General features: G+C 37.2%; 1 protein-coding gene across 1 annotated transcript in view; it reads left to right on the top strand.

Annotated features, from left to right (window-relative positions):
• Window positions 1-24753, top strand: part of LOC126175520 (teneurin-a) — a 192612-nt gene that overhangs the window by 66401 nt on the left and 101458 nt on the right. Inside the window, exons 8-10 of the mRNA XM_049922345.1 lie at window positions 1138-1257; window positions 14428-14615; window positions 23810-23970. Of these exons, the coding sequence (XP_049778302.1) occupies window positions 1138-1257; window positions 14428-14615; window positions 23810-23970 (469 nt within the window). The remainder of the gene's footprint in view (window positions 1-1137; window positions 1258-14427; window positions 14616-23809; window positions 23971-24753) is intronic.

The following is a 24753-nucleotide window of genomic DNA, read 5'->3' as shown; positions in this document are numbered from 1 at the left end:
AAATCTATATAAACATGTAATGTATGAGGTATCAAAAAAGGAAAGTAGAAGATGACAGAAATTTAGAGCGGAAGGGAATCAGAAAAAGTCAGGATACAGAAACTGTGGAACAGAATTGAGGAGAGGAAAGAAACTAGCTTAAGTTGAAATAAGATGATTGGCGATAACCAAGTTCGTGTTGAGAGGTTCAGTCCCCAACTTGAGACTTGGTGAAAGATGGGATGAGAAAACTGTGGAAGGAGAAGGTGGAGAAATATGCTTAATTAAACCAGTTGAATGGTTAGATCCACATATGGATTAGGGAGCAAGTTCCAATCTTTAAACATTAAAAGCAGTAGTTTAGAGTGGCAAAATGTGTACATTATTCTTGTCTGTTAACTCTGATGATCTTGCTCCTATCCCAGGTTCTCTTTTTAAATTGCATACAGCATAAACATTCATTTTTATTTTTAATATTATTTGTAATTTATTTTAGTAGTTGTTCATTTGTATCAGCAGTTTGGATTATGAATATCACATTTATTAGCATCTAAGATGTTATTTCAGAGAGAGAATAAAGAAACTAATAATTGTTACTGTGAAGTAATAGACACGTTTGTCTAAACATAAATGTGAGGTAAATGTGTCTGTACTCATTTTGTGTTTGTGCAGCATGCGCTTCTACATTAGATTTTTATCAAGACTTGTTTCCAGATTCTATGGTATGAAACTGGTGAGTTTACTGACATGAAAATCAACTTTTGAAACATATTAAATAGTTATTATCTTAGTTATTTGTACCAGTTGGTAGTTGCTGAGAAAACAAATATCAATATAAAGTGCTAAAAGTTCTGTTTGTTGCCTATAAGGTTATACACAACCATGTTTAAATACACTAGGAAGAAAGCTGTACTTCAGAGGCATTTCAGCCATCAAAATTGTGACGTTCTGTGATATGGTAAAAGGAAAAGCTTGTTATCAGAGTAAATAACAGTTTATTTATGTGGGAAGCTATGTATTAATCACTTAAATGATCAGAGCAGTAACAAAAAACATTCAGAGTTCATTATCAAAGTTAGTTTGTTTTGTGTTTTTAACATTATTTTGTGCTCCTCTACGTTTTGCTTATATATTTATTTTCTGCTCCCTTGCAAATAGGAGAGTTTCTGTCATGAGAGGACAGGTAGTAACACCACAAGGTTTAGGGATAGTTGGAATTAGAGTCAGTGTTGATCGTGACTCTAGATTTGGATTTACGCTTACAAGAGCTGGTGGTTGGTAAGTACCGAATGAATCCACGTTATTACCTATCAAATAACAACATATTTTTATCATACACAAACTTGCATAATTTATGAGAATGTTTTGTGGACTAATCATATTTTATTGACTGAAAGGGAAACAAATAAAAATGTTATGTAAATTATGATTGTGTATAACTATTCTTGTGTGTAGTATGTAAAAATTTAAAAATGAAGCTGCACATAATACTAATGTTTTTATCAAATATGATAATGTTGGCAACATGTTCCAACAGAGCACTTCTAAAATAACCGAGATCTTGCCCATTTCTCTTTCTCGTATAAATTATTGTAGCTGTGTGAGCCAGTTCCCAGATACTGTCATGATCGTTGCCCATTTTTAAATCAACTGTCCATGCCCTTCAACTTTTGTATGAAGCAATATGGTGTACTGTTAAGCACTGGACTTGCATTCATGTGTAGCTGTGTTAAAATTACTACCTCCACTTCCAGACTGAGCATTTCTGTGATATTTAATTCAACTAAAATGAATAAGAAGAAGAGTTCTTTGAAAAAAGCCTGGTAATTTTAGTTTGCCATCCTTCTTCAGTGATGCTTGTCTCCATCTGCAAAGCTATAATTGCCTCAGGCTGCTAATTCCTGCTCAACCTTCCCTTATTACAGGAAGCTGACATTATTGTTTTATCCATTTGCTTCACAAGCAATTAAAATGAAGACGAGAAAACTACTGAGCAGGGTAGCACAGTAGTTAGCACACTGGCCTTGCATTTCGGGAAGATGATGATCCAAACCCATATCTGACCATCCTGATTTAGGTTTTCCATGATTTCCGTAAATTGCTGAAAGCAAATGGCAGGATGGTTTCTTCAAAAGGGCATGGCTGATCTCCTTCTCCATCCTATTGTCAATGGAATGTTAAACACTAATCTTCTCCTCATCCTCCTCCTCCTCCTCCTCCTCCTCCGAGAAAATCTAAAATATTCTGATGCATGACTGAGACCTTTCCTTGAGAATATTGAACAGTACTTTTTTGCTCAATATTTAAGATATAATTCTAACATAAAACTTAAGTATACATATCAGATATCAGTTATGAATTGTATGATGCATATTGGAGTCTAATATTACGAAATAAGTATTGGTGTGTAGAATATAGAAATTCATAATGTTTCTTAAGATGAATTGTAACAAGGTAATAAAGCAATTAAACTTACAGACATTTAACTGATCTGCACATTTTCTGCATAAAGTTATTGATGTTGTGTGGTAAATGAACAGTATCACAGTACAGCAACTTTTACTGGGAGGAACTTGTAAAATTTAATGATTTGTTTAATGTAATATAAAACAGCATCTCTGGCATGATAATACACTGTGGTGTAAATACTTGTAGAATCATAAAGATAACTGACAAAGCAGTTAACGTGCTTTGATCTCAGAAGTATCTCTCTTTGAATTATCCTCCAATCAATAATGGTAGCATATTTCTTCATTCTTCTCATGATTTCATAATGCATAAGCTTTTGAGGTCATGCAGCTATAGTGAAAAAAGTATTTGTTGTGGTAAATGAACAGTAAGAATATAATATGCAATTGGTAGCAATATTTCTTGCAGTGATCTTGTCAAAGACCAAGCAGTTCATGCATAACTTTACTCTTTAATGTTATATGCCCACAACCACAGTACCAGCTATTAAAAAACTTGCATTTCAACTCTTCCATTCTGCTGTAGCGGAGGCCTTTTTCTTATTCTGTTGCAAAACGGTTTGACACAGCTCCCTCAGAAACAAAGCATTACATTGCAGGTCAGCAAAAACTCAAAAACATATTATGCTTCGAGCCCCCCCCCCCCCCCAATAAGACCACTACATCTGTTTTCAAAAATTGCACGCAAAAATGAAATTGTCAACTTGCCTTGAAACTAAAAAACATACCATTAAGATGCACACTATTTCTGGTTGAAATACATGGTGACCTACGTAGAATCAGTGTTCACACGACAAATGAGATAAATTTTTCACATTGTTTTCTCTCTTATGGTATTTTAGAGGTGTCATGACACTTGTACATTTTCTCCAAATCTCTATACTCCAAATTTTGTCCCACATTAGGGTCAGGATACAGAAATGGTCAGTCATTCATCTTGTGTCTGCAAACGTCATTGTTCAAGCTTCGCTACTCACTCAAAATATTATGAAATATAATGGGTGATCAAAAAGTTCCCATTTGAAGGCTGTAAAGTCCTGAATTGGTATGCCAATTAGGCAAAATCACTGTGAACACTGTGACAATCATCCCACTGATGCACCAGGTTTAACCCTTTAACTGCTCTGTACGTGTCAATGCGCGCGCCTTTGTACCTGTCCCTGTGTGCTCTGAATGCTCTGTGCTCTGTCTACATGTAGACACGTTCAGAGTATCAGGTAGAAGGACTGGTGTCACACCTAGACACGTTCAGAGCACACGGACAGGTACAAAGGCATGCTTGTTAACACGTCCAGAGCAGTTAAAGGGTTAAGATACCAGTTTGGTAAAACAATGTGTCATACTGTGTGAAGAAATCCATAACTGCTTGCTTCATATCCTTGTCTGACAGGAATTGTTGACTCTTCAAAGCCTTTTTTGACTGACTGAAGGCATGATAATCACATGGGAAGAGATCAGGATTGTAGGGTGGGTGTTTCCTACTTGAGTTGGCGTAACTTCTACGTTATGAAATTTGCAAAATGGGGACATGCATTATCATGAGGCAGGAGCACCCAGCATGGAACTTGGCACAACCACAGTATTCAACACATGTGGTGTCTCATACACATTCTTCATTCTCTGATGGATGTATACCAGCGTTTGTCATCAGCAGCCAAAAAAAGCATAGTAGCATATTGTTTCTGTTTAGACACATTTGGTAATGATGTAGCCATAGTTCACATTTCCGCAGTTACTGCACGCATGTCAGCAAAATGCGAATGCCACACTGATCCCTTGGCTACATGTTAGTACTGATATACCTGCCTTGGAGCCATGCTAATATTGCATATACACTGCATCATTGCCCTCAGATGGCAACTTCGTGATCACTCCATATGTATATTGGCAGTCTGCTTTAGACCATATCTCTATCAATTTCAGCAGTCTCATCTGTATAGTCACTGTAGAGAGAGAGAGAGAGAGAGGGGGGGGGGGGGGGGGAGTGAATAACTATTACAATCTGTAGAAACATACTTCTGCTTTATATGAAAAATGATCACAAACCTCTGGTGTATTGTGTGTAAAATACTACTTCCATTCACTTCATATCCTTCATCATAACTAAAATACTGAGAAAAATGTGCTCCAATGTAACTGACTGTTCTTGCCGAGTAGAAGTTTATTCTGTTAAATTTCCACATGTGATTACAGAACAGTTTCCTTCGTGCATAATTAAACATATTTCCTCGTTTCAGAGAATAAGGAATGCAAAATATTTGGGTATAGTTTATTTGAAATGATGCTGCTGAGGTTTTATTGAAATTACCTAATTGAAATCATAACATTTATAATTGTATCTACACTTATACTCCTTACCGTTCATTGTAATATACAGGATGCTCCACAAAGGGGTTTACAGTGTCTGAACTTTAATGACTCAAACAAAAGTAACAAAAACTATGAATTTTTAAGTCACATAGATGGTCTTGACATTACTGATGATGTTTTACTGTTGAAGATGTTCAGTATGTCCTCCATCAGCAGCAATAAAGTACTGTGGAACAGATTGCCAAAAGTTTTATGGTTGCCAGTAGAATGGATTCAAAGACAGTCACAGTCATCTCTCTGATGGCATCCAATGTACATGGCATTGTAGTGTAGATGTTGTCCTTCAGAGTTCCCCACAGAAAGAAATCTAACAACATAAATCAGGAGATCCGGGTGAAAACTCAACTCTTCCTCTTTGGCCTATCCACAACTCAACAAGTGTTTCATCTAGCAATTGTCATACATCACAATGGTAAGCCAAACCACACCACACTGATAACACAGGAAGCTTAACATCTTGTTCTTCCTTAACATGGGGATTATCTCTTGCCCAGTACACACACTTATGGTGACTGGTGGTTCCATTTAATTTAAACTTTGTCTCATCAGGCCAAGCACAGCAGTGACAGCTGCCACCTGTTCACTATCACAAATCCATTCACAAAATTTGAAGCATCTATCCAGATAATCCTCATTAGTTGTGTAAAGCAACCTGGGAATGTTGGGTTTTCATTTTGCTTGCTTGAAAATGCACTGAATGCTTGATTTGCGTACATCTGATTCACGTGCAGTGTGCTGAATGTATTTCCTGGGGATCCTGTGAAAGCTTATACCACTGCAGGCACCCCTCTTTTGTCCACTACTGATTTCTTCATGATGTACCATTCCTTCTCCAGGTCATGCATACTTCTCTCCCTCTCAAAGTTGTTGCACGATTTCAGTATTGTTACATGTGACTGTGGCACAGTATCAAAGTCTGCTTGCCATCGTTTCTGCACTTCTTTTATGTTTTCACATTTCTAATAATGCCTTAAAATCCACTTTGTTTGCTTCAAGGACAAGTTTCCAACCATCTTACTTGTAGTTACTGGCAACTGAAAATAAACAAAGAAAAACAAATGAATAGCTAATTACTATTAAAAACAGTCTTGATCACGATTTATTTAACAAGGTGACCGGTTTCGACCACTACTGTGGTCATCTTCAGACCATTGAGTAGGAACCCCTTTCTGTTGGAGAAAGGGGTTCCTACTCAATGGTCTGAAGATGACCACAGTAGTGGTCGAAACCGGTCACCTTGTTAAATAAATCATGATCAAGACTGTTTTTAATAGTAATTATTTACAAGACATTGATCACTGCTGTTCCCATAATGCATTCAAAAGTAATTAAATGAATAGCTACCCACACTAATCATGAGAGCACCATATTATTAGAATTGGATGAGGTTATCATTATTATCTTCTCAGTTATTAACATTCATGCAGTGTAAACCCGTTTGTGGAACATCTTGTATGTAATATTTCTTCCCATTACAGTAAAGGATGGAGTGCAGAAAGATTCCCTGATAGTATACCTCTGTCCAATTTTTCATTTGTCTAATTTTATCTGTATGGTTCCTTTGTAAACTATACACACGAGATGGAAGAATGTATTACATACTATTTCATAAGTAAATTTTTATGAGATGTTAGACATCTTTCTTCTTGTTTCCACCAGTTCAGATTCCTCAGCAATTGTTATTTGTGTCATAAATAAATGCCAAGTAACCACAATGGTGATAGTTTTATATCCACATCATGGTAATAGTAATCACATTCTGTGATATGCTATTTTCATTGGTGGTTCACCTGTGGAGGAGGGCTGTCTGAAAAGCAACACACAAGGTACCATAAAGGTGTAACACTTCAAGCATTTTCAGGCTGTTGGTATGTGACCCCGTCAATAGCTGTGTGTGTATTTTCTTTCATATATGATGCCCATTTTTAAATTCGCTGAAAGAACAAGACGCATTTGACAGATAAGTCATTACATGCATTTATAAAAAAAAAAAAAACAAGATGTACACTTAAAATCCCAAATACAACATCTATGCACATATCCAGAAATATTCCCACTACTTATTAGCCATTAACTGAAACTGTTTTGTGCCATACCAATCAACAACTGTCACAAAAATAAAATTTACAATTTTCATTTCTGTTAGTTAGTTGGATCATGTGTATGATTAATTGTAATGATGTGGAACGAGTCATTTAACATTCACATTACATATGCATTTATAAATATTGCTACCTGCTAACCTTCTACAAGTTTTGTTAAACAATTATGTCTTAATAATTCATACCCACCATCTTTTCTTACACATTATAATAAAAGAAAGATGATGAGACTTACCAAACAAAAGCGCTGGCAGGTCGATAGACACACAAACAAACACAAACATACACACAAAATTCTAGCTTTCGCAACCAACGGTTGCCTCGTCAGGAAAGAGGGAAGGAGAAGGAAAGACAAAAGGATATGGGTTTTAAGGGAGAGGATAAGGAGTCATTCCAATCCCGGGAGCGGAAAGACTTACCTTAGGGGGAAAAAAAGGACAGGTATACACTCACACACACACACACATATCCATCCATACATACACAGACACAAGCAGACATATGTAAAGTTGCCTTTACAAATGTCTGCTTGTGTCTGTGTATGTGTGGATGGATATGTGTGTGTGTGCGAGTGTATACCTGTCCTTTTTTCCCCCTAAGGTAAGTCTTTCCGCTCCCGGGATTGGAATGACTCCTTATCCTCTCCCTTAAAACCCATATCCTTTTGCCTTTCCTTCTCCTTCCCTCTTTCCTGACGAGGCAACCGTTGGTTGCGAAAGCTAGAATTTTGTGTGTATGTTTGTGTTTGTTTGTGTGTCTATCGACCTGCCAGCGCTTTTGTTTGGTAAGTCTCATCATCTTTCTTTTTAAATATATTTTTCCCACGTGGAATGTTTCCCTCTATTATATTCACATTATAATAAAAAATTGAAAAAAAATAATTTACAAATGTTTTGTGAAATAATGTACCTAAAACCAAGGAATAAAGTAGATTAGACAAACATTTTATGAGCCTCTGGATGATTCTCATATACAGCAAATGAGGCAGGTCGAATATTTCTCTAATCTATCCCATTTCTTACTTTTAGAAAAATCAGTTGACAAAACATTTCATGCATTTTTCAAATTTTTTTATTCTCTACTTTTGTGCAAAAAGCATAAAACAAATATTGAATTATTGATTAGTATTCTAGTATTTTGAGGGGCTGTCAAATGAAAAATGAACAACTGCCACAACAAGACTATGTAATTGTACCATGAAAAGTAATCACCACACATGTTAAGATATTTATCCTACTAGGATATGAGATGATAAATTCCTGTTTTGTAAAACATGATCAGCTGCTGATGGATCCACATCATTGTTCTTTTTAAACTGCAGTGGATTATTTGCAACAACCTTCATGACAGGAGAAATATATTGTGAAGCAGAAGTCAGTTACCTTCTGTAACAGATGTCTGCAATGTGATTGTGTGTGAGCACAAAATGTTATTCTTACAGCACATTTTTGAGTAATGAAGACTTCCTTTTCTAAATATGAGTCATCCCAGAACATTACATCATATGACACTACTGGATAAAAATGTGTGAACCTACTGCTTTGTCTCTCACCGAGATACAATGACTCAAAGTGTAAATGTGGGTGAACTAGGTGGTTTTAGGAGTTATGCAGCAGTAAATCGGCAATATTATATGCTTCGTTTTATTGCCCTTCATAGCAAGCCATTCTGGGCTTACAATTCAGTAAGATAATACCCACCCATACTTTGTGCTTCCCAAATCCTACCTTGGCCAGCCAATTGAGAACATGTGGCGCATTGTGGGTGCGGCTCTCCAACCATCTCAGGATTTTGATGCTCTGACATACCAGGCAGGCAGAATTTGGCCCTCAGGAGGACATCCAATAACTCTATCAAGCAATGCCAAGCTGAATAACTGCTTGCATGAAGACCAGAGGTGGACCAATGTGTTACTGACTTGTTCAATTTGTGAAGCTGTTTCTCTTAAATAAATCATCCAGTTTTTAAGAAGTTGCAATTATTTGTTTCTATGTACATGTACTTCACATCCACCAATTTCCATCCCATTCAGATAGTTCCTTTGTGGTATGTCATTTTTTAGAGTGTAATTGTGGATAAGGATGTGATTGGCTAAGAGAATTAGGAAAAATATAGTGGATCTGGTATCAGGAGGATGTTCTGCAGCTGTGGGCATGGGGGATTTGGTGAACAAGGATACTGCATCCACAGTGACCAACAAGAAGTGTGGTGGCATGGAGAGAGGAACTGGAGATGCTGTGAAGGAAGTCAGTTGTGTCTTGAATGTAGTACAGGAGGTTATGGACAATACTTTGTAGATGCTTGTCAACAAAGGCAGAGGTCCTGTATGTGGTTGCATTGTACCCATCAACAATGGGAAAACCAGTAGGAAGACCTGTGGAGTTTAGGTTTATGGAGTTTACAGAATTGGTAAAAGGCAGGAATGCATGGGCTTGCGGTGTGGGGAGGGAGATGGATTCAGGTGTCAGATTTTGGAATGGACCCAAAGCCCTGAGAAGCTGCTTGAGGTCACATTGGACTTATGGTATGCGATCACAGTTGAGAGGTTTGTATGCAGAGGTTTTGGAAAATATTAGGTTGGTGTATAAGTTTGTAGTTTGTTTTCGATATGTTTAATAATGAAACAGATACACATCAGTATCACAGGGCTGCAAAATCAAATTTTTGTTCAAGTCGTCTAATCCTGAAGGGTGTTTTTTATTAATTGCTGGCCTGTGTTGAAGAATATGAAGTAAGATTTAGGCTATCACATATGAGAAACTGTAATAATGGTACCAGAAAATGTCATATTTTTAGAATATTAAGACACTTAAATATAGTAATAAAGACACTTACAGCTATACTAGTTAAATGTAAAGTGTTTACAAATGTATGCAGTAAACAAAATCAAACATCACACATTGGTTAATAGACATAATCACAATTTAAGTTAAGTATATTCCAAGTCTTGTAGAGACACTGCACTATTTCAGTACTGCTTCCTCTTCATACCAAAATTTTGTCTTCAAGCTTTTCTTCTGTGCTTTACCTCCATATTATCTCTTTAGAGACCAACAATAGTCAGCCATCATCCCTTCATCCCACCTGCCGTGATAACATGATTGTATTTCTTTCATGTCTTTATGAGCTCTTTCTCCATGTTCTTCACTATCATTTCCACAATTGTGTTGGAAGAATTCAAGATGGCTATGAAAAAATGGATCAAATTTAATCCTAAATGTTTCTGAGCTATCAACATATTTTTCACCTTGACTTCGAAATCTGGGTGTTTCCTATTCCCAAAGAAATTGTCAGCCACATTCTTAAATCCTGCCCAAACCAATCGTGCTTCAAATACTTCATCTTTCATCAAACTTCTAATATTTGGTCCCACAAATATTCCTTTTCGACTCGGGCAGAAGAAAAAAAAAAAAAAGAAAAAAAAGGGACTTATATACTTAAAACAGTCACCATCTTTAGGCAATGCTTTGACTAACTTTCTTGACAAATGGTCTTGAAGCTTCTTTTGTTAGAATCTATATGTAGCCTCCATTCATTGGTTTCTAGGAACACCACACCTTGATAACACACCTTCAGTGATCTTACTATAAACAAGAAATAAGAGAGCCTTCTGTTACGAAATAGTCATAAAATTATGATTGTCTTGATTGAAACCAGTAGATGTTGTGCCCAAAATAAGCAAATGTTTTTCTTTAGAGAAGACACTAAAATGTATGTTGCTTCTTTTGAGAGACCCAGATCTCCCACATCTCTTACCAAGTCATTCAGTTCTTCTTGTGTGAACTGCTCTGGTTATCGTTTTGAGAGTGTGCAGTTATTATCAGGATCTGAAGTTTCACTCGATGATGATGATGACGATTCAAAAGTAGTGGAGGGTTCAGGCTTGGAATGTCAGGACCATGTGGTATGGGCCTTATGGCTGATTTCAGATTTCATGTTGATTTCATACTGTTCTTGTTAGCCAACCAACTTTTATCACACAAAAATAGTAATCATCTACATAGTTTTCTTGTTCTCTCCATGTCATTTGAATCCCAAACAGTAAAGATTTCTTTTTGCCTTGTATCCATTTCGTCAAACCTACAACTCATGTATGACAAACAGTACGTGATGCAAAAGTTTTGTGCTGGTCTCCTAACTTTATACTGAAATAAGATAGGTATACTTTTTTGACAAATGAGGTTATGTTCTCTCTCATGCTTTTGAGAGTAGTCAGAGAACCACAAATAACAAAACACATCAGGATCATTCATACATTATCTTCTTGATGAAGTTGCCATTATTAGGCTGATTTGAAATGATCTGGTAATGTTGATACACAAATTGCTTCAAATTTTTACTCAAATGACTGTAGTGCATTTGTGTACATTGAAACAACTTGAGAAGTAGTGATGTTTTCACAGTCAATCATGTTGAATTACTTTACGATCTATTGCAGTATATATTATGTAGGAAATTTAGAAGTAGTGGGTGTTGGAAGAAAACAGATTACATTTTCATAGAGAGTGTTAAAAAGCCTCTCTAACTGACCCACTTTCATGTAAAGTGCTGAAACATCACAGCCCTTTGTAATACATTCTCCTTCACTATTTACAACTGTCTGTCGACTGGGGTAACTTTTCAGTTCTGTGACAGTAGAAGTCACATGATTTTGAGGCGAAGAAAATCTCAAACAGTGTTCAAACACATTTTTATCTTGAAAGGAAGTTTCTTGAAGAGTTTTCAATAGAGAGCGGGAAAGGTGAAAATCAGGGGGTGAAGATCAGGCGAATAAGGTGGATGTGGAAAGAGTACCCAACCCACCTCCTGTTTAGTGTTCTTTTGTCAGTCTAGCAGAATGCAGGCAGGCATTATTATGAAATAGCATCACTTCATGCAGTCCTCATTTTTGTTATTCTTGGATTGTGTCTGCAAGACATCTCAGTTGTTGACAGTAAATGTCAGTAGTGATGGTTACACCTTAGGAAAGCAATTCATAGTACATCACGCTGTCACTGTTCCACCAGATGCATAAAATTATCCTTTATGGTTGCGTGCAGGTCTTTGTACAAGGAGTTGCTGCTTTTCTGGGGTCAATCTTATGTTATTAGAAAGACCTCGTTTCTTGTCACCAGTGATGATGAGAAAGCAGAGATGCACGTGTGGCCACCTGCTGATTTTTGTGATTTTGGCTTAGAGTATGCAGTACCCACGCACTGTTTTTTGAACCTTCCCATTGCATACAAATGTTAGACAATGGCAGAATGATCACATTTTTATTAATGCGTCCAAATGATCTTCATCAAACTCCGAAGGACTTCCTGAACATGGAGAGTCACTAACTCTCCTTAAAATGAGAAAACTATTTTGTTGCTGTGCACTTTCCAGTGACATTATCCTCATACACAGTGCAAATGTTTCTAGCTGCCCGCACTGCTGTCACTGCTCTATTGAACTCCAACAGAAGAGTATATCAGATGTGTTTCAATTTATCCACTTGGCACTCCATTTTCTAGCATCCACAGCTCCGCTTACTATCTCCAAATGACAAAGTGACAATATGTAAGCTCAAATAACAATAGTGAACTACAAATAAAAAATGACAGTTGATAATAAATCCATAGTAACTGGAACACCAAAATGCAAAACAAGGCTGCTAGAAACTTATGCACCAAGCTAATAACTGGAAGTAACAATGAGTTGTACATATGACAGTTTGAAGCAAATGACCAAAAAATATACGTTCAAAATCCATTTTCAGAATATATGAGCTAAACAGTATGGATAAATAGCAAATGAACTGTATAACAAAAAGAAAAATGACAACTTTTGATGATTAAATAGCACATTTATATCAGCTAAAATATTATATATGTACAGAAGATATTATCTCATGTTTTAATGACATAAGCTGTTTAACATTATTGATGATTATTTATTATTGTGGTGTTTGAATGTATAATTTTCTCATATCCTATCCATATTCATTAAGGTTTTGCTGCATAATGGAATCTACAGAACTTGGTATGAAAGTAACCTTTCAGTTGCCATTACTAATTTACACTTTTCCAGATATGATAAAGTATGGTAATTAAATATGTACTATAAACTGTCAATTTAGTCTTATTACATTATATTTTAAACTAGCTGAAAAGAACCTGCTTTACTTGGTCCTTTTTTCCAGTTCTTTTCTCAGTTGCAAAAAAAGTGCAGTTAATCTTCTCATTTGTGTAGCATCTAGCTTATCCACAGTAAATTTGTATGAACTGATTAGATGTTTTGGTTTCGGGAGCAAAGATGGAAAAGTTTTGTGGCACTCCACCATATAAACATGCTACATACAGTTAGTTGTCCAGATGAGAAACATGGTTCTTTCAAATTCGCTCCACTGCATTAAAATGTTTGTCCTTGTGCTTTATTGATAGTCATACTATGGGCTAATTGTACCAGAGATTGGAATCATTTAGGGCTGAATGGTAAGTTAGTTGAAATGAATAGAATTCATAGTATTAATACTGACTTGCCTTTCTCTTTCCCAGTTAATATTTCCACTTCTATGAAGTTGTTTAGAACTCTCTTAGCAAGGGCATACATGTAACACTGAGTGAATTTGGGATTTTACTTTTTTGTCTTGATTCATCATTGTATCAGCAGCTTCAAATATTCTTTTCTTATCCAGGTATTCTCTGATTTATTTGTTGAACTATGTCATTTTGTTGCTAAAACTGTTCCCTAACATCACCATTCACTGCCTATGTAGTTCCTTTCTGTAAGCAGATACAAATTTTTAATGAGTTTTTCCTCTGTCTGTACTCTGTTGCACAACTCATTGGTCAAATTGATGTGTGCCATTTCTAGCTTGTATTCTAGAACATTCGAGAATATTCTAGAACATTTGAAAACTTTCTTTAACATTTTAGAATATTTATAAAAGCATGAGAATTTCAAATTATTTCTCTCATAAAATACATTGATGCAAAAGAGATACAAGATGTTCTGGTGACCACCATGACGTGGTGGCAGCCACTTCAACCATTCATAACTCCACGACCATAAAAGCTGCTATGACACAAACACTATACCGCACAACAGGGAAGCAAGGGTAGCACCAAAGATACTGATAATTATGAAGTGGTAGTGTCTGGTCTGCTTTACCTGATAGTATAGCGTAACTCACAGCACACTAATTTGTGAGACAGGATGGTGAGTGAGTACAGGTCAAATCTGCACAGTTTGCTGTAGTCATGTAGGTAAATGCTGGACTGGTCCCCTCTTTCTGCCTCTGGATATAATATAAACAAACAGTTAAAATATGATTACACACACAGAAAATAGTTTCCACAACCTGGAGACAGGTGGCAAACAGGACTTACCTCCTTTGGGTATCTGATGACTGCGGCTGCAGGTAGGGCATCAGAATGGAAAGTTAAATCAAAATAAATTTGCCAGTTCCTGTATACAGCAGAACTTGGCTACATAAATAGTTAAACTTTTTAACAGAATTTAAATTTCTTGTTCTTATTTGACAGGTTTGATGTCTTGGTTAACGGTGGAGGTGCAGTAACACTGCAGTTTCAGCGAAGTCCCTTTAGACCTCTAACAAGGACGGTTTTTGTGCCATGGAACCAAATTGTTGTTTTGCCACCTGTGACTATGCAGCTAAGTGATGACACAGATATATATTCTGAAAATGCAGGCTCTCTTGCTCTTGGAATGGGTAAGATTTCAAGCAAAACTCTGTAAATGTTATTTTTTGTCTGTAAGAAATTAATTAATATCTACTGTTGTAAACCCACTGTGGTGGAAAATCACTCCACCCCTCCCCTTTCTGTATGACTGTCTTCCTCTCCCACTCCCTCTCTCTCAGAATAGTATATTGCAATATTTTAATGTAGTAGTAATATTAGTAGCAGCAGTAGTAGTAGTAGTTTTGTTCATCTATTGATAACTTTTACAAAGATACTGACCATGTGGAACCACTTTACTTGTTACAGGAATATATAGATACATTCAGATACTTTTCACTTCATTACCTTTGCACATATTTTTCTGGGATGTAAATCACACTTAGAAGTACAGTTATTTCTCAGTTTGAAGGTATAACAGAATAGTTAAAAAATCTACACACCAACTGGTGATGTGACAAAATACGTATAAAAGATATGGAAATGTGGTAAGCTTTTGGAGTCAGTGGCTCATTATTCTGGCAGAAGGGTTGAAGGGAAAGCAAGAGGGATGGAGGAAAAGGAATGATGAGATTTAGGAAATGGGGATAGTTACTGTAATGTAATTAACTGTCGGGGATACAGTTTATCTCATGCGAAAAATACGATGCCCACAGTAAAGAGCTAAGGTAACTTCATTATGTTGCCAGAAAATGTGTTTAATTTATTTAATTATGAATATTTTCTTTTATGATAAATAATGGATTCATTTGAGATGTTAAATGTTGTATATTTATATGTATTTATTTATATGTATCTTTGGAGTTTATTGAGGTCAGTAGACCAAAGAATCTGGAATGCAGGAATGTCTGCAACTTCCGGGCACGTGTTGGCTAGCTCGCCACTTCTTTGTCGGTATTGGAGGGAGATGGACGTGTTTATGTGACCAGTACAGTATAATGTATTTAGAGTATCAATGTTCATAGTGAAAATGGTGTAGTTACTAAATAAAAAGTATGAATAAATATAATTTTTAGCTGAAAGTATTTCAGATCCGGTAGTGTTTATTTCAAACGAGAAGAAAACCCAGGCCATGCTTGTTGGAATGATTATTTTGCAGACAAAACTTCGAGAACCCCTAGACAAACGAGATCTGCAGTGTGTAATCTTTTAGCAGCTACTAATAAATAAGTCTTGCTGAAATTGTGCTGGAACTACTCGTATTATTCTCATTCAAAAACACGTGGTGAGAGTGTGGTCCTACCACAATATACCGCGTAAGATTCCAAAATTTTTCAGTTATCTAATAAACGAGATAGGTAACAACCAGTACATTACGGAAAGTCACCCAGAATCCTGGATTAGGGGAGACTTACCACATGGGATGAGAAGAAAAGATTGATTGCTGGTGCCTGTACCAGATGAGATTTTACACCTTCAGATAGCGTTTGGTGCAGGCACCAACAATCAGTCTTTCCTTTTCATCCCATCTGGTAAACCTCCCTTGACTTGTGGTTCCGAGCAACTTTACAATAACCCTCCTCATTTCGCAAACCTCACCAATCCCTTTCCTTCATCCCTCTTCCTTTCACTTCAACCTTTCTGCCAGAAGAAGGAACCATTGGCTCTTAAAGCTTAAGAGTTTGCATATATTTTATTTGTTTTCTCGTGCTGGCACTTGGTGGGTGAATTGTTTATCTGTCCTACTAAATTATATTTTGAATTACCTCTCAATTTTTTTCTAATGTATATTGTGTTCAAAATTAAGAAGAAGAAGAATGAATGTTGAGGTTCTAAAATTAAATAATATTTGTTAATGTTTACTGACTTAAAGTAGTAAAGGAGTTTTGCTATTTGGGGAGCAAAATAACTGGTGATGGTCAAAATAGAGAGGATATAAAATGTAGAGTGGCAATGGCAAGGAAAGCGTTTCTGAAGAAGAAAAATTTGTTAACATCGAGTATAGATTTAAATGTCAGGAAGTCGTTTCTGAAAGTATTTGTATGGAGTGTAGCCATGTATGGAAGTGAAACGTGGACGATAAATAGTTTAGACAAGAAGAGAATAGAAGCTTTCGAAATGTGGTGCTACAGAAGAATGCTGAAGATTAGATTGGTAGACCACATAACTAATGAGAGGTATTGAATAGAATTGTGGAGAAGAGGAGCTTGTGGCACAACTTGACTAGAAGAAGGGATTGGTTGGTAGGACATGTTCTGCGGCATCAAGGGATCACCAATTTAGTATTGGAAGGCAGCGTGGAGGGTAAAAATCATAGAGGGAGACCAAGAGATGAATACACTAAGAAGATTCAGAAGGATGTAGGCTGCAGTAGGTACTGGGAGATGAAGAAGCTTGCACAGGCTAGAGTAGCATGGAGAGCTGCATCAAACCAGTCTCAGGACTGAAGACCACAACAACAACAACAACAATGTGAATCTTCAGGTTTTCGCGGCGCAAAGACTGCTCCATTAAGTTTCGGGAATGCAGCCGCATGAATTCTACTTCTTCTTCTAATATTTCGGTTGTGTACCTTTCAGCCATCTTCAGAGAGAGCCGTACGACTGACGCTCCAGCGCTTGCACCATCCTTTTAAACTCGCGGACCGCGCCACTGCGCATGCGGCCACAGATAAACAAGGCACCAGTGATGTTGATCGGCGGCAAAGACGTACAATATGGTGCAAGCGCTGGAGCGTCAGTTGTACGGCTCTCTCTGAAGATGGCTGAAAGGTACACAGCCGAAATATTAGAAGAAGAAGTAGAATTCATGCGGCTGCATTCCCGAAACTTAATGGAACAACAACAATGTTTACTAAAGCTAAATGTTGCTTAAAATGTCAAATAGACTTAAATATGAGCATCATATTTCACATGACAGTATGATTTCAGTAGATGATTTCTTCATACCTTGATCAACATATTTTTAGTAAGTGATTAATTGATTGAGGCAGTTAGGTCAGTAGGTACCGTATTTACTCGAATCTAAGCCGCACTTTTTTTCCGGTTTTCGTAATCCAAAAAACCGCCTGCGGCTTAGAATTGAGTGCAAAGCAAGCGGAAGTTATGAAAAATGTTGGAACGTGCCGCCACAACTAACTTCTGCCGTCGAATATATGTAGCGCGACACAAGCATGCTTTGTAGGCACAAAGATAAATACTGGTGCCAAAACCTCTGCGCCAGTAAATAAATTTTTAAAAAAAGTGGAAGACGAGCTTTTTTTCTCCGCCGCGAGTTTCGACCACTGCATTTTCATACATTATCCAACGAAGTAAATACAAATTCCGTATTGTTCATCTTCGAATGTAGCACAATTTCAGTGTACTACGAAAATCAGACTGGCAAGACTGTTTGGGATGTTTGTCAATATGGCCAACTCTACGTTCTGAATTTTTTCCTATCTGTGAGAAGAGATGGTTGCTAATAGGAACCTGATGAAATTTGAATCACATACAGTATTCTCTTCACCATAATAATAATACTAATATAAACATTTTGCCATGTATTCTTTTGTGTTTGCTGCTATCTCATTTAAATCCTGTCTGCCTAATAAACTACGAAACTAGAGTGAGACAACAGCAAACGCGGAAGAATATACCTATCGTGTCATGTTTATATTCGTATTATTCTTATGCCTAATAATGATACAGTCTGAAATGAAGCATGGCAAGTGACTAGATTTTTAAATCTAAGATGACTCTAATTTCTGTGCAGAATTTGATGTAATAAAGAAGCGGCCGCAAAGATTTTCAAACGGAGAAAATTTTTCGCCTAACTCTCGTTCAGAACATGTTCTATCATACGCAGTCTATTATTTGATTCTTGTTGATCATTATCAAAGAAAGCAGCAGTGTAAGTAACAACAAATAGCAGTCTCTTGCCATTGTTTCGCTAATGAGATGATTCCTCTCTTTCTTTGCTTTTTTTTTTAATTGTAAGCGGCGGTAGCGCGCATGAAAGCAAGCCATGCCGCGAGCCGCGACAGGCCGTAACCACGCACTATCAGAATGCGACAAACAATGCATGACACAGTGCAGTAATGCATTTTCAGCTTAAGAGTGACGCAAATACCTATAACAAAGAAAACGGCACTTATCAGATCAAAGCAAAATAAGCAATCGATTCAAATCAGACGAAGCACGTGAAAAAGGAAGGGTACCCGTATAAATATGGACGGAGCGCCTGACGCATAGCAATAGCTACGTGGTAAAGCTTAACTGCTAAGCTTACGACTCGAACCAAACTACTGTAGCTGTATTGTCATTCGTTCGACCTAAATTGTGTCTCATATTACAATGGACCAACTTTGTTTCGATTTGGAGGTGTGGCCTAAAACTTTTCTCTCACCTTGAATTTCGAGTCTCAAATTTCAGGTGCGGCTTAAATTCGGGAAATTTTTTTTTCCCTTGATTTCGAGTCTCATTTTTCAGGTGCGGCTTAGATTCGAGTGCGGCTTAGATTCGAGTAAATACGGTATGTGAGGCACATACAAATGCCCCTTCACAAACCCCAAAAGAAGGAACTCCTTAAGCATCATATTGGATAAAATGAAGGTTTTGGGCATATTCTAATCATTTCCTAACATAGTTAGAAATGTACCATCTTGTTTCCAAATAAAGTTTTCTGGTTCATCGTGCAGTTGAGGAAATAGCCATAGTTATATCATGTTCAGCTATTTCAAGCACTTCTGTTTCAACAAAGTTTCTAAATATGACAAAAATTACAATTTTGGGAAAGTTATCTGCGCTGCAATCACTGAAATGTATTATGGATGTTTTCTGACCCCCAGATACAGCTTTAAACGAAACATAGGCAGCTGACATGTGTATCTTTAAAGCCTTTGACATAAACATCACTGAATCCTTAATTTACGGCCATTCCTCCAAATAGGTATCTCGATTACTTGAGGAAGACTCTCAGATGTTCAATATTCAGTTCACATTTTCTTATTCTTGCATACTCTGCCAGTTAGAAAGACAGTAAGTACTTTCAAACAATGGTTGGATCATATTAACTGTTGAGAGATCACAATCAAATTTAATATGGGATGCACAAATCTTTACTCAGTTTTCAAGTGAAGTATGTGCTGGCTCTTGACTGCGGTCATGGTGTATGCTGTTGGAAGCTGCACGTATTACTGAAATTCTGCCTCTTAAGTTTTCATTTCAGTTTTCATGGGAGATCTTACATTCAGAAGCTGGTGTCAATTCTTAACTCAATGTTGTCATTAACAATGAATCAATTCATACACTGGGGATGATGTTGACTCCACAAAATGAGGTAGAGAGCCACAAAAATACTATAGTGTATTGGTCTATTGAGATACAATGTCTTCAGTTTTCCTCTGAAATAGATGGCTATATGTGAAGCAGGGGAGCCTTCATCTAAAACTGTACTGATCAGTTCCGGAGACTGACAAATTTGTCATTGTACACATTTAAGCATTTATCACGACCTGTATGTTTCTGCAGAATACTTACAAATTTAAAGTTTGTAAGTTTCACAGCTTCATTGAAAGTTGTACATGATTATCAGCTGTCTAAGGATGCTTGCTCAGTTCACACAAAAATGAACACATCTGTTCCATCAGTCTCTCTCCAATTTTGTGCCTTCATATATTTGTTCACCAAATGAATAACATGTTATGCTCAGTGCTGTTTTCATGTTGTTCATCACTTCTTTTGTATGTGAAGCAGTAAATATAATTAATTACTAACCTAAATTTTTCAATTAAATAAAAAATGTTTCTGTAATTGTATTATAACAACTTTACGGTTGTGCATTTTACAAATAATATTTTGAGGAAGTGGTTAAGAGAACACAAAAATTGTAAGCTATTGAATAAATGTAAACTATTGTGTTGGAGATATTGATTAAGCTATACATATGATTTACAAATGTTATGATAACAAAGAAAGAATAATCTTTATAAAGCAGGAGACATACTCATAGGTAGGCTGGTGCTATACTGAACAGTTATTTCTTGTAATCTGTAAGGGACATTTTGGACAAAAAGTATATATCTCACACTTTGCTTGTATTTACATGTACAAGTTTCTCCTCTGCTCCCAAGTTTCTGCTCTTTCTGTCCTTTCATTTTTATGCTTATTTACTCCACACCACAAGAGGTGATGCAGTAGTAAATTTCTGGGCATGTAGTTGGCATATTCAGAGTCTACTCCAATTATCTTATCCAACGTTTCCCTAAACTGAAATGAGGCTGTGATAGAAGAAGGCCTTGATAGATTGCTTTCCATATGTACTTTGTTTTAATAACTGAACCTGTATTCATTACTTAATGAACTGTTTGTTATTGCAATACCATAAATTAAAAGGAAGAATGGAAAGTGGAAGTTGGTTTCCATTACTGTTAATTTCCTCTTTCTCACTAATGCTGTCTGTGTTTCTTTTGGTATATCTTTGTGCTCTTGAAACCTCCAACATTTTAAACTTGTTGAAACTTCCTGGCAGATTAAAAATGTGTGGCAGGCTGGGTCTCCAACCTGGGACCATTGCCTTTTGTGGGCCAACTGGGCTATCCAAGCACGACTCATGACATGCCCTCACAGCTTTATTTCAGGCAGTATATCTTCTCTTTAAACTTGTCAGTTTCAGTAACTTTAACTTGTTTTCTTCATTTTCAGCACTCTTCTTCTTTGATATGGGTGTTCATTTAGAGGTGGTCTGTTTTTTGCAAGAAGATCACTTAGCAGGCTAACTGGGGTTAAGACACTAGACTTATATTTGGGAGGAATCCCTGTCAGACCATTTTAAAAGTTTGCTATGAGTTCCATAAAACATTTCAAGTGAGTGCTGGAATATTTCTCTTAACAAACCCATGACAAATTACTTTCTTCACAGTACATCTACATCTACATCCATACTCCGCAAGCCACCTGACGGTGTGTCCAACTGGGCAAGTGTTCCATATCAAATGGCTCCAATGTTAGTGGAATATTCAGTTGTAATACCCTCCTCCCTCCATTTCATTAACATAACAAACTTATATGCCACATCATTGTACTTCCATTTCTGGTTGCTGAACTTCATAGTGGCAATGTTAATCAGTGAAATGGTATCTTCTTTTTCTCAGTTGTGGCGTTCATTTGCAGTGCTTCTTGTGACTTACATTTCTGTAAGTGGCTATTTTGGGACATTTATATTCATGAGCATCTGAATTAGACATAGCTATTGTGCTCAAGAGAAAGCACTCCTATCTGTATTGTGAATGAAATAATTTCATGTGTCATGCCAAGATGTACAGTATCAAAACATTTGATCACAATCAAATCATGGGTGCCTACCACATGAAGTATTCTTCATGTGGTCATGTCTTCAAAATCAAAAAGACACTGGATTTTTCATGTGACACTGTGAGTACCAGCATTTAGGGGGAAATGCCACAGCCAGTGTTGGCTGCTATGGATAGCATAATCTTAGTGACAAGGTCACCACAAATATTCCAATTTGCTATAGAGAAATGGTAAAACAAGTACTGCAAATTACTTGCCAATTCAGTGCTAGGCAACAACAACTGGTGATCAGCTACTTGCCAATTCAGTGCTAGGCAACAACAACTGGTGATCAGCTGTGCCATCTACAACTTCTTTGGTCCATGGGATATAGAAAGCAATGAGCTACATGTGAAACTGAACTCACTAAACATTACAGAGCACAGGCAGAGGAAGAGTAACATCACTATCAGTTACTCACAATATAGAAAATGTTGCTGACCACTTTTGTGTCATGGCCAAGGGAGCCATGCCAAATAATGCATCCCAGGAAGTAAGAAATAAATGCACTTCTTTTATGCTCAGCCTGAATACAACAGAACAGTCATTCATACTTGAATACACACTACTGTGTTCCAATCCTTTGATAGTCACAGTAAGAGAATTCTTAAAGGATGATTTTGGTAGGACCATATGATATCAGTGGAGAGTGGTAGGCCTCAAGGAAAGTCCAGAGGAGAGATCCCAGGGAGGTGGAAGCTAGTAGCGGGTCAGAGGTAGATATGGCTGATGTGGACAGATGGCTTCACTGGACAGACCAGTGACACAGTCAACATAATCAGGGAGTGACAGTAAGTTGCGCACAGATGGGGTACAGGGCAGCAAATGTTGAGCCCAGCATGGGGTACCCAGACAAGACAGAGAGCTATTGCTCAGGCATAACTCGGAGTAAAGGCTTTGATGGCTATGGTGAAGAACTTGAAGGAGGTGCCGAGTGAAAACTTGGGACATGACTCAGAACAAAGATGTCAGTGGCTCATATTGTGAACTCGGACAGCATCCCGAGTAAAAACTCAGATGTGACTCTGAGCGTATGAAAACACTGGGCAGTGCGACCTCTGGTGATTGCAGTTGGCACTATGGCCCAGTGGGTCTCCTGGTATGAATTGGCTCTCAGTGACTGGTTGGCATTCTTTATAGGTGCCCAGTGGAAGAATACTTCTGTGAGATGGGCAGGCACATGATAAGTAGCATGATAGCCATTGTCTGCAATGGCAGCATTAATTGCAGTGCCTCTAGTGCCAGAGCAGGCACCACATATTACTGTGTTGTCTGTGGAAGATGGGGTTGACAACAAACACGTTGTGTGTATGTTTGCGGTCATACTGTTCACCTTGCATATCTTCAGAGGTGTTGCCAGTGGCCAGGACAGGTGGCAGCTTGTTATATACATCTGCGTTTTGTAACATTGGACCCCAAGGGGATACTACAACCATATGAGGTGAGGCATTTCTGTTGCCAACAGAGCACAGTTCAGAAAAAAAGTGGGAGTGTTGCTGACATTTACAATAGATGAAATGATGCCTCTGATATGTCCACCATCATGCTTCATCAGTGACCATATGGAAACATACTGTTCCATCACGTTCATCTGTTTATTTGCCCCTATATCACCTGTCTTCAGTCCTGCTGGACTCAGCTGTAACTCAGTGAAGCAGGACATCTTCACCTTTGTCCCTACTGTTATCAATCTCAATAACATATCTAGGTGTTGACGAGTATGGTTCTCCAGTACTTTCAGTGTCAAGGGGAGTCCGTTCCATGATTATATCTGCAGTGTGCTACATCATCAGCGTTATGTGAAGGAAGCTGTACACTACTTGGTAGATGTCTCTAATTCAGTTGTTCTTGACTTGTTAAATGTTTCTTTTGCAGTTCTTATGACATTAGGCTTTTTAATTTATGCATAATTATGTAATTGCTGTTCATATTAACACTCCATTGCTGTTGGACAGGTGTACCTCTCAGCAGTATGCCACTGTTTTCAAATATTGCGCAACGGGAACCATGCCTGGACCATGACCATGAGTTGTTGCGACCGGTTGTTATGTCAACCTGGATGCCAGAGAAAGTTGGTGGCATTCCTGGAAGAAGTTTAGTTTTTGCAGAAACTCAGGTAAGGCACTAGTTTAAAGGTTGGGACATACAAACAAGGAACTAGGCATATGAGAACTGACAATTATCAGTAGCTGTTATTTAGCAGTTAAAGAAAGTGAGACAGCTACAGGTGGTCAGTAGTAAAATAAAGCCCTTTAAGAAATTTAAAGAATTTGTTACCAATAAAAGGAAAGAAGACTGAAATGCAAAAGGTGCAAAAGTTAAGTCATTGTAGCTCTGGACACAAGAAATAGACCAGCAAACTGATGTAACATTGGAATTAATCCTGTGCTTTAGGAAGCAGTTTGATAATGGTTAAGAGTTATAAAAACAGTAACAGAAAAAATAGAAACATAAATTACATGAGTGTCAGCAAAATTTTGGAAAAATAGGGGCTGAAAAATGGGAATAATGTAAAGAGAAAAAGACAGGAGAGTTTACAAACTAATAGAAAGGCACAGGAGGAGGTAGAGAACAAGTAAGACAAGATTTTGATGAGTTGCATATTCAGCGAGATTCCAGAACATTGCAGGATGTTCAGTACGCTATGGATGAAATTCACAGCTGCTTACTGCTCAGCCATTTTCAGGGTAATTAAAAACTAAGGTTTGTGTGTTATTTTTTACATTATTTATACTTGAACTGAGAACTGTGTTAAAATAAATCAAAGGACAGGATAGGAAGTAAATTAATGAGGACCTTTTCAATAAAAGCTGTGCAACTTATTATCATAAATTATGTAGGAAGACTACAAAAAGACTAATTCTTGATCACTATATGGTGCACGATATTGCTCAGGGCA

Source organism: Schistocerca cancellata, chromosome 3 (genome assembly GCF_023864275.1).
Source record: "Schistocerca cancellata isolate TAMUIC-IGC-003103 chromosome 3, iqSchCanc2.1, whole genome shotgun sequence".
In the NCBI taxonomy this organism is placed as follows: Eukaryota; Metazoa; Arthropoda; class Insecta; order Orthoptera; family Acrididae; genus Schistocerca; species Schistocerca cancellata.
Note: the sequence above shows the minus strand (reverse complement) of the source record. Positions and strands in the feature narration are given on the sequence as shown.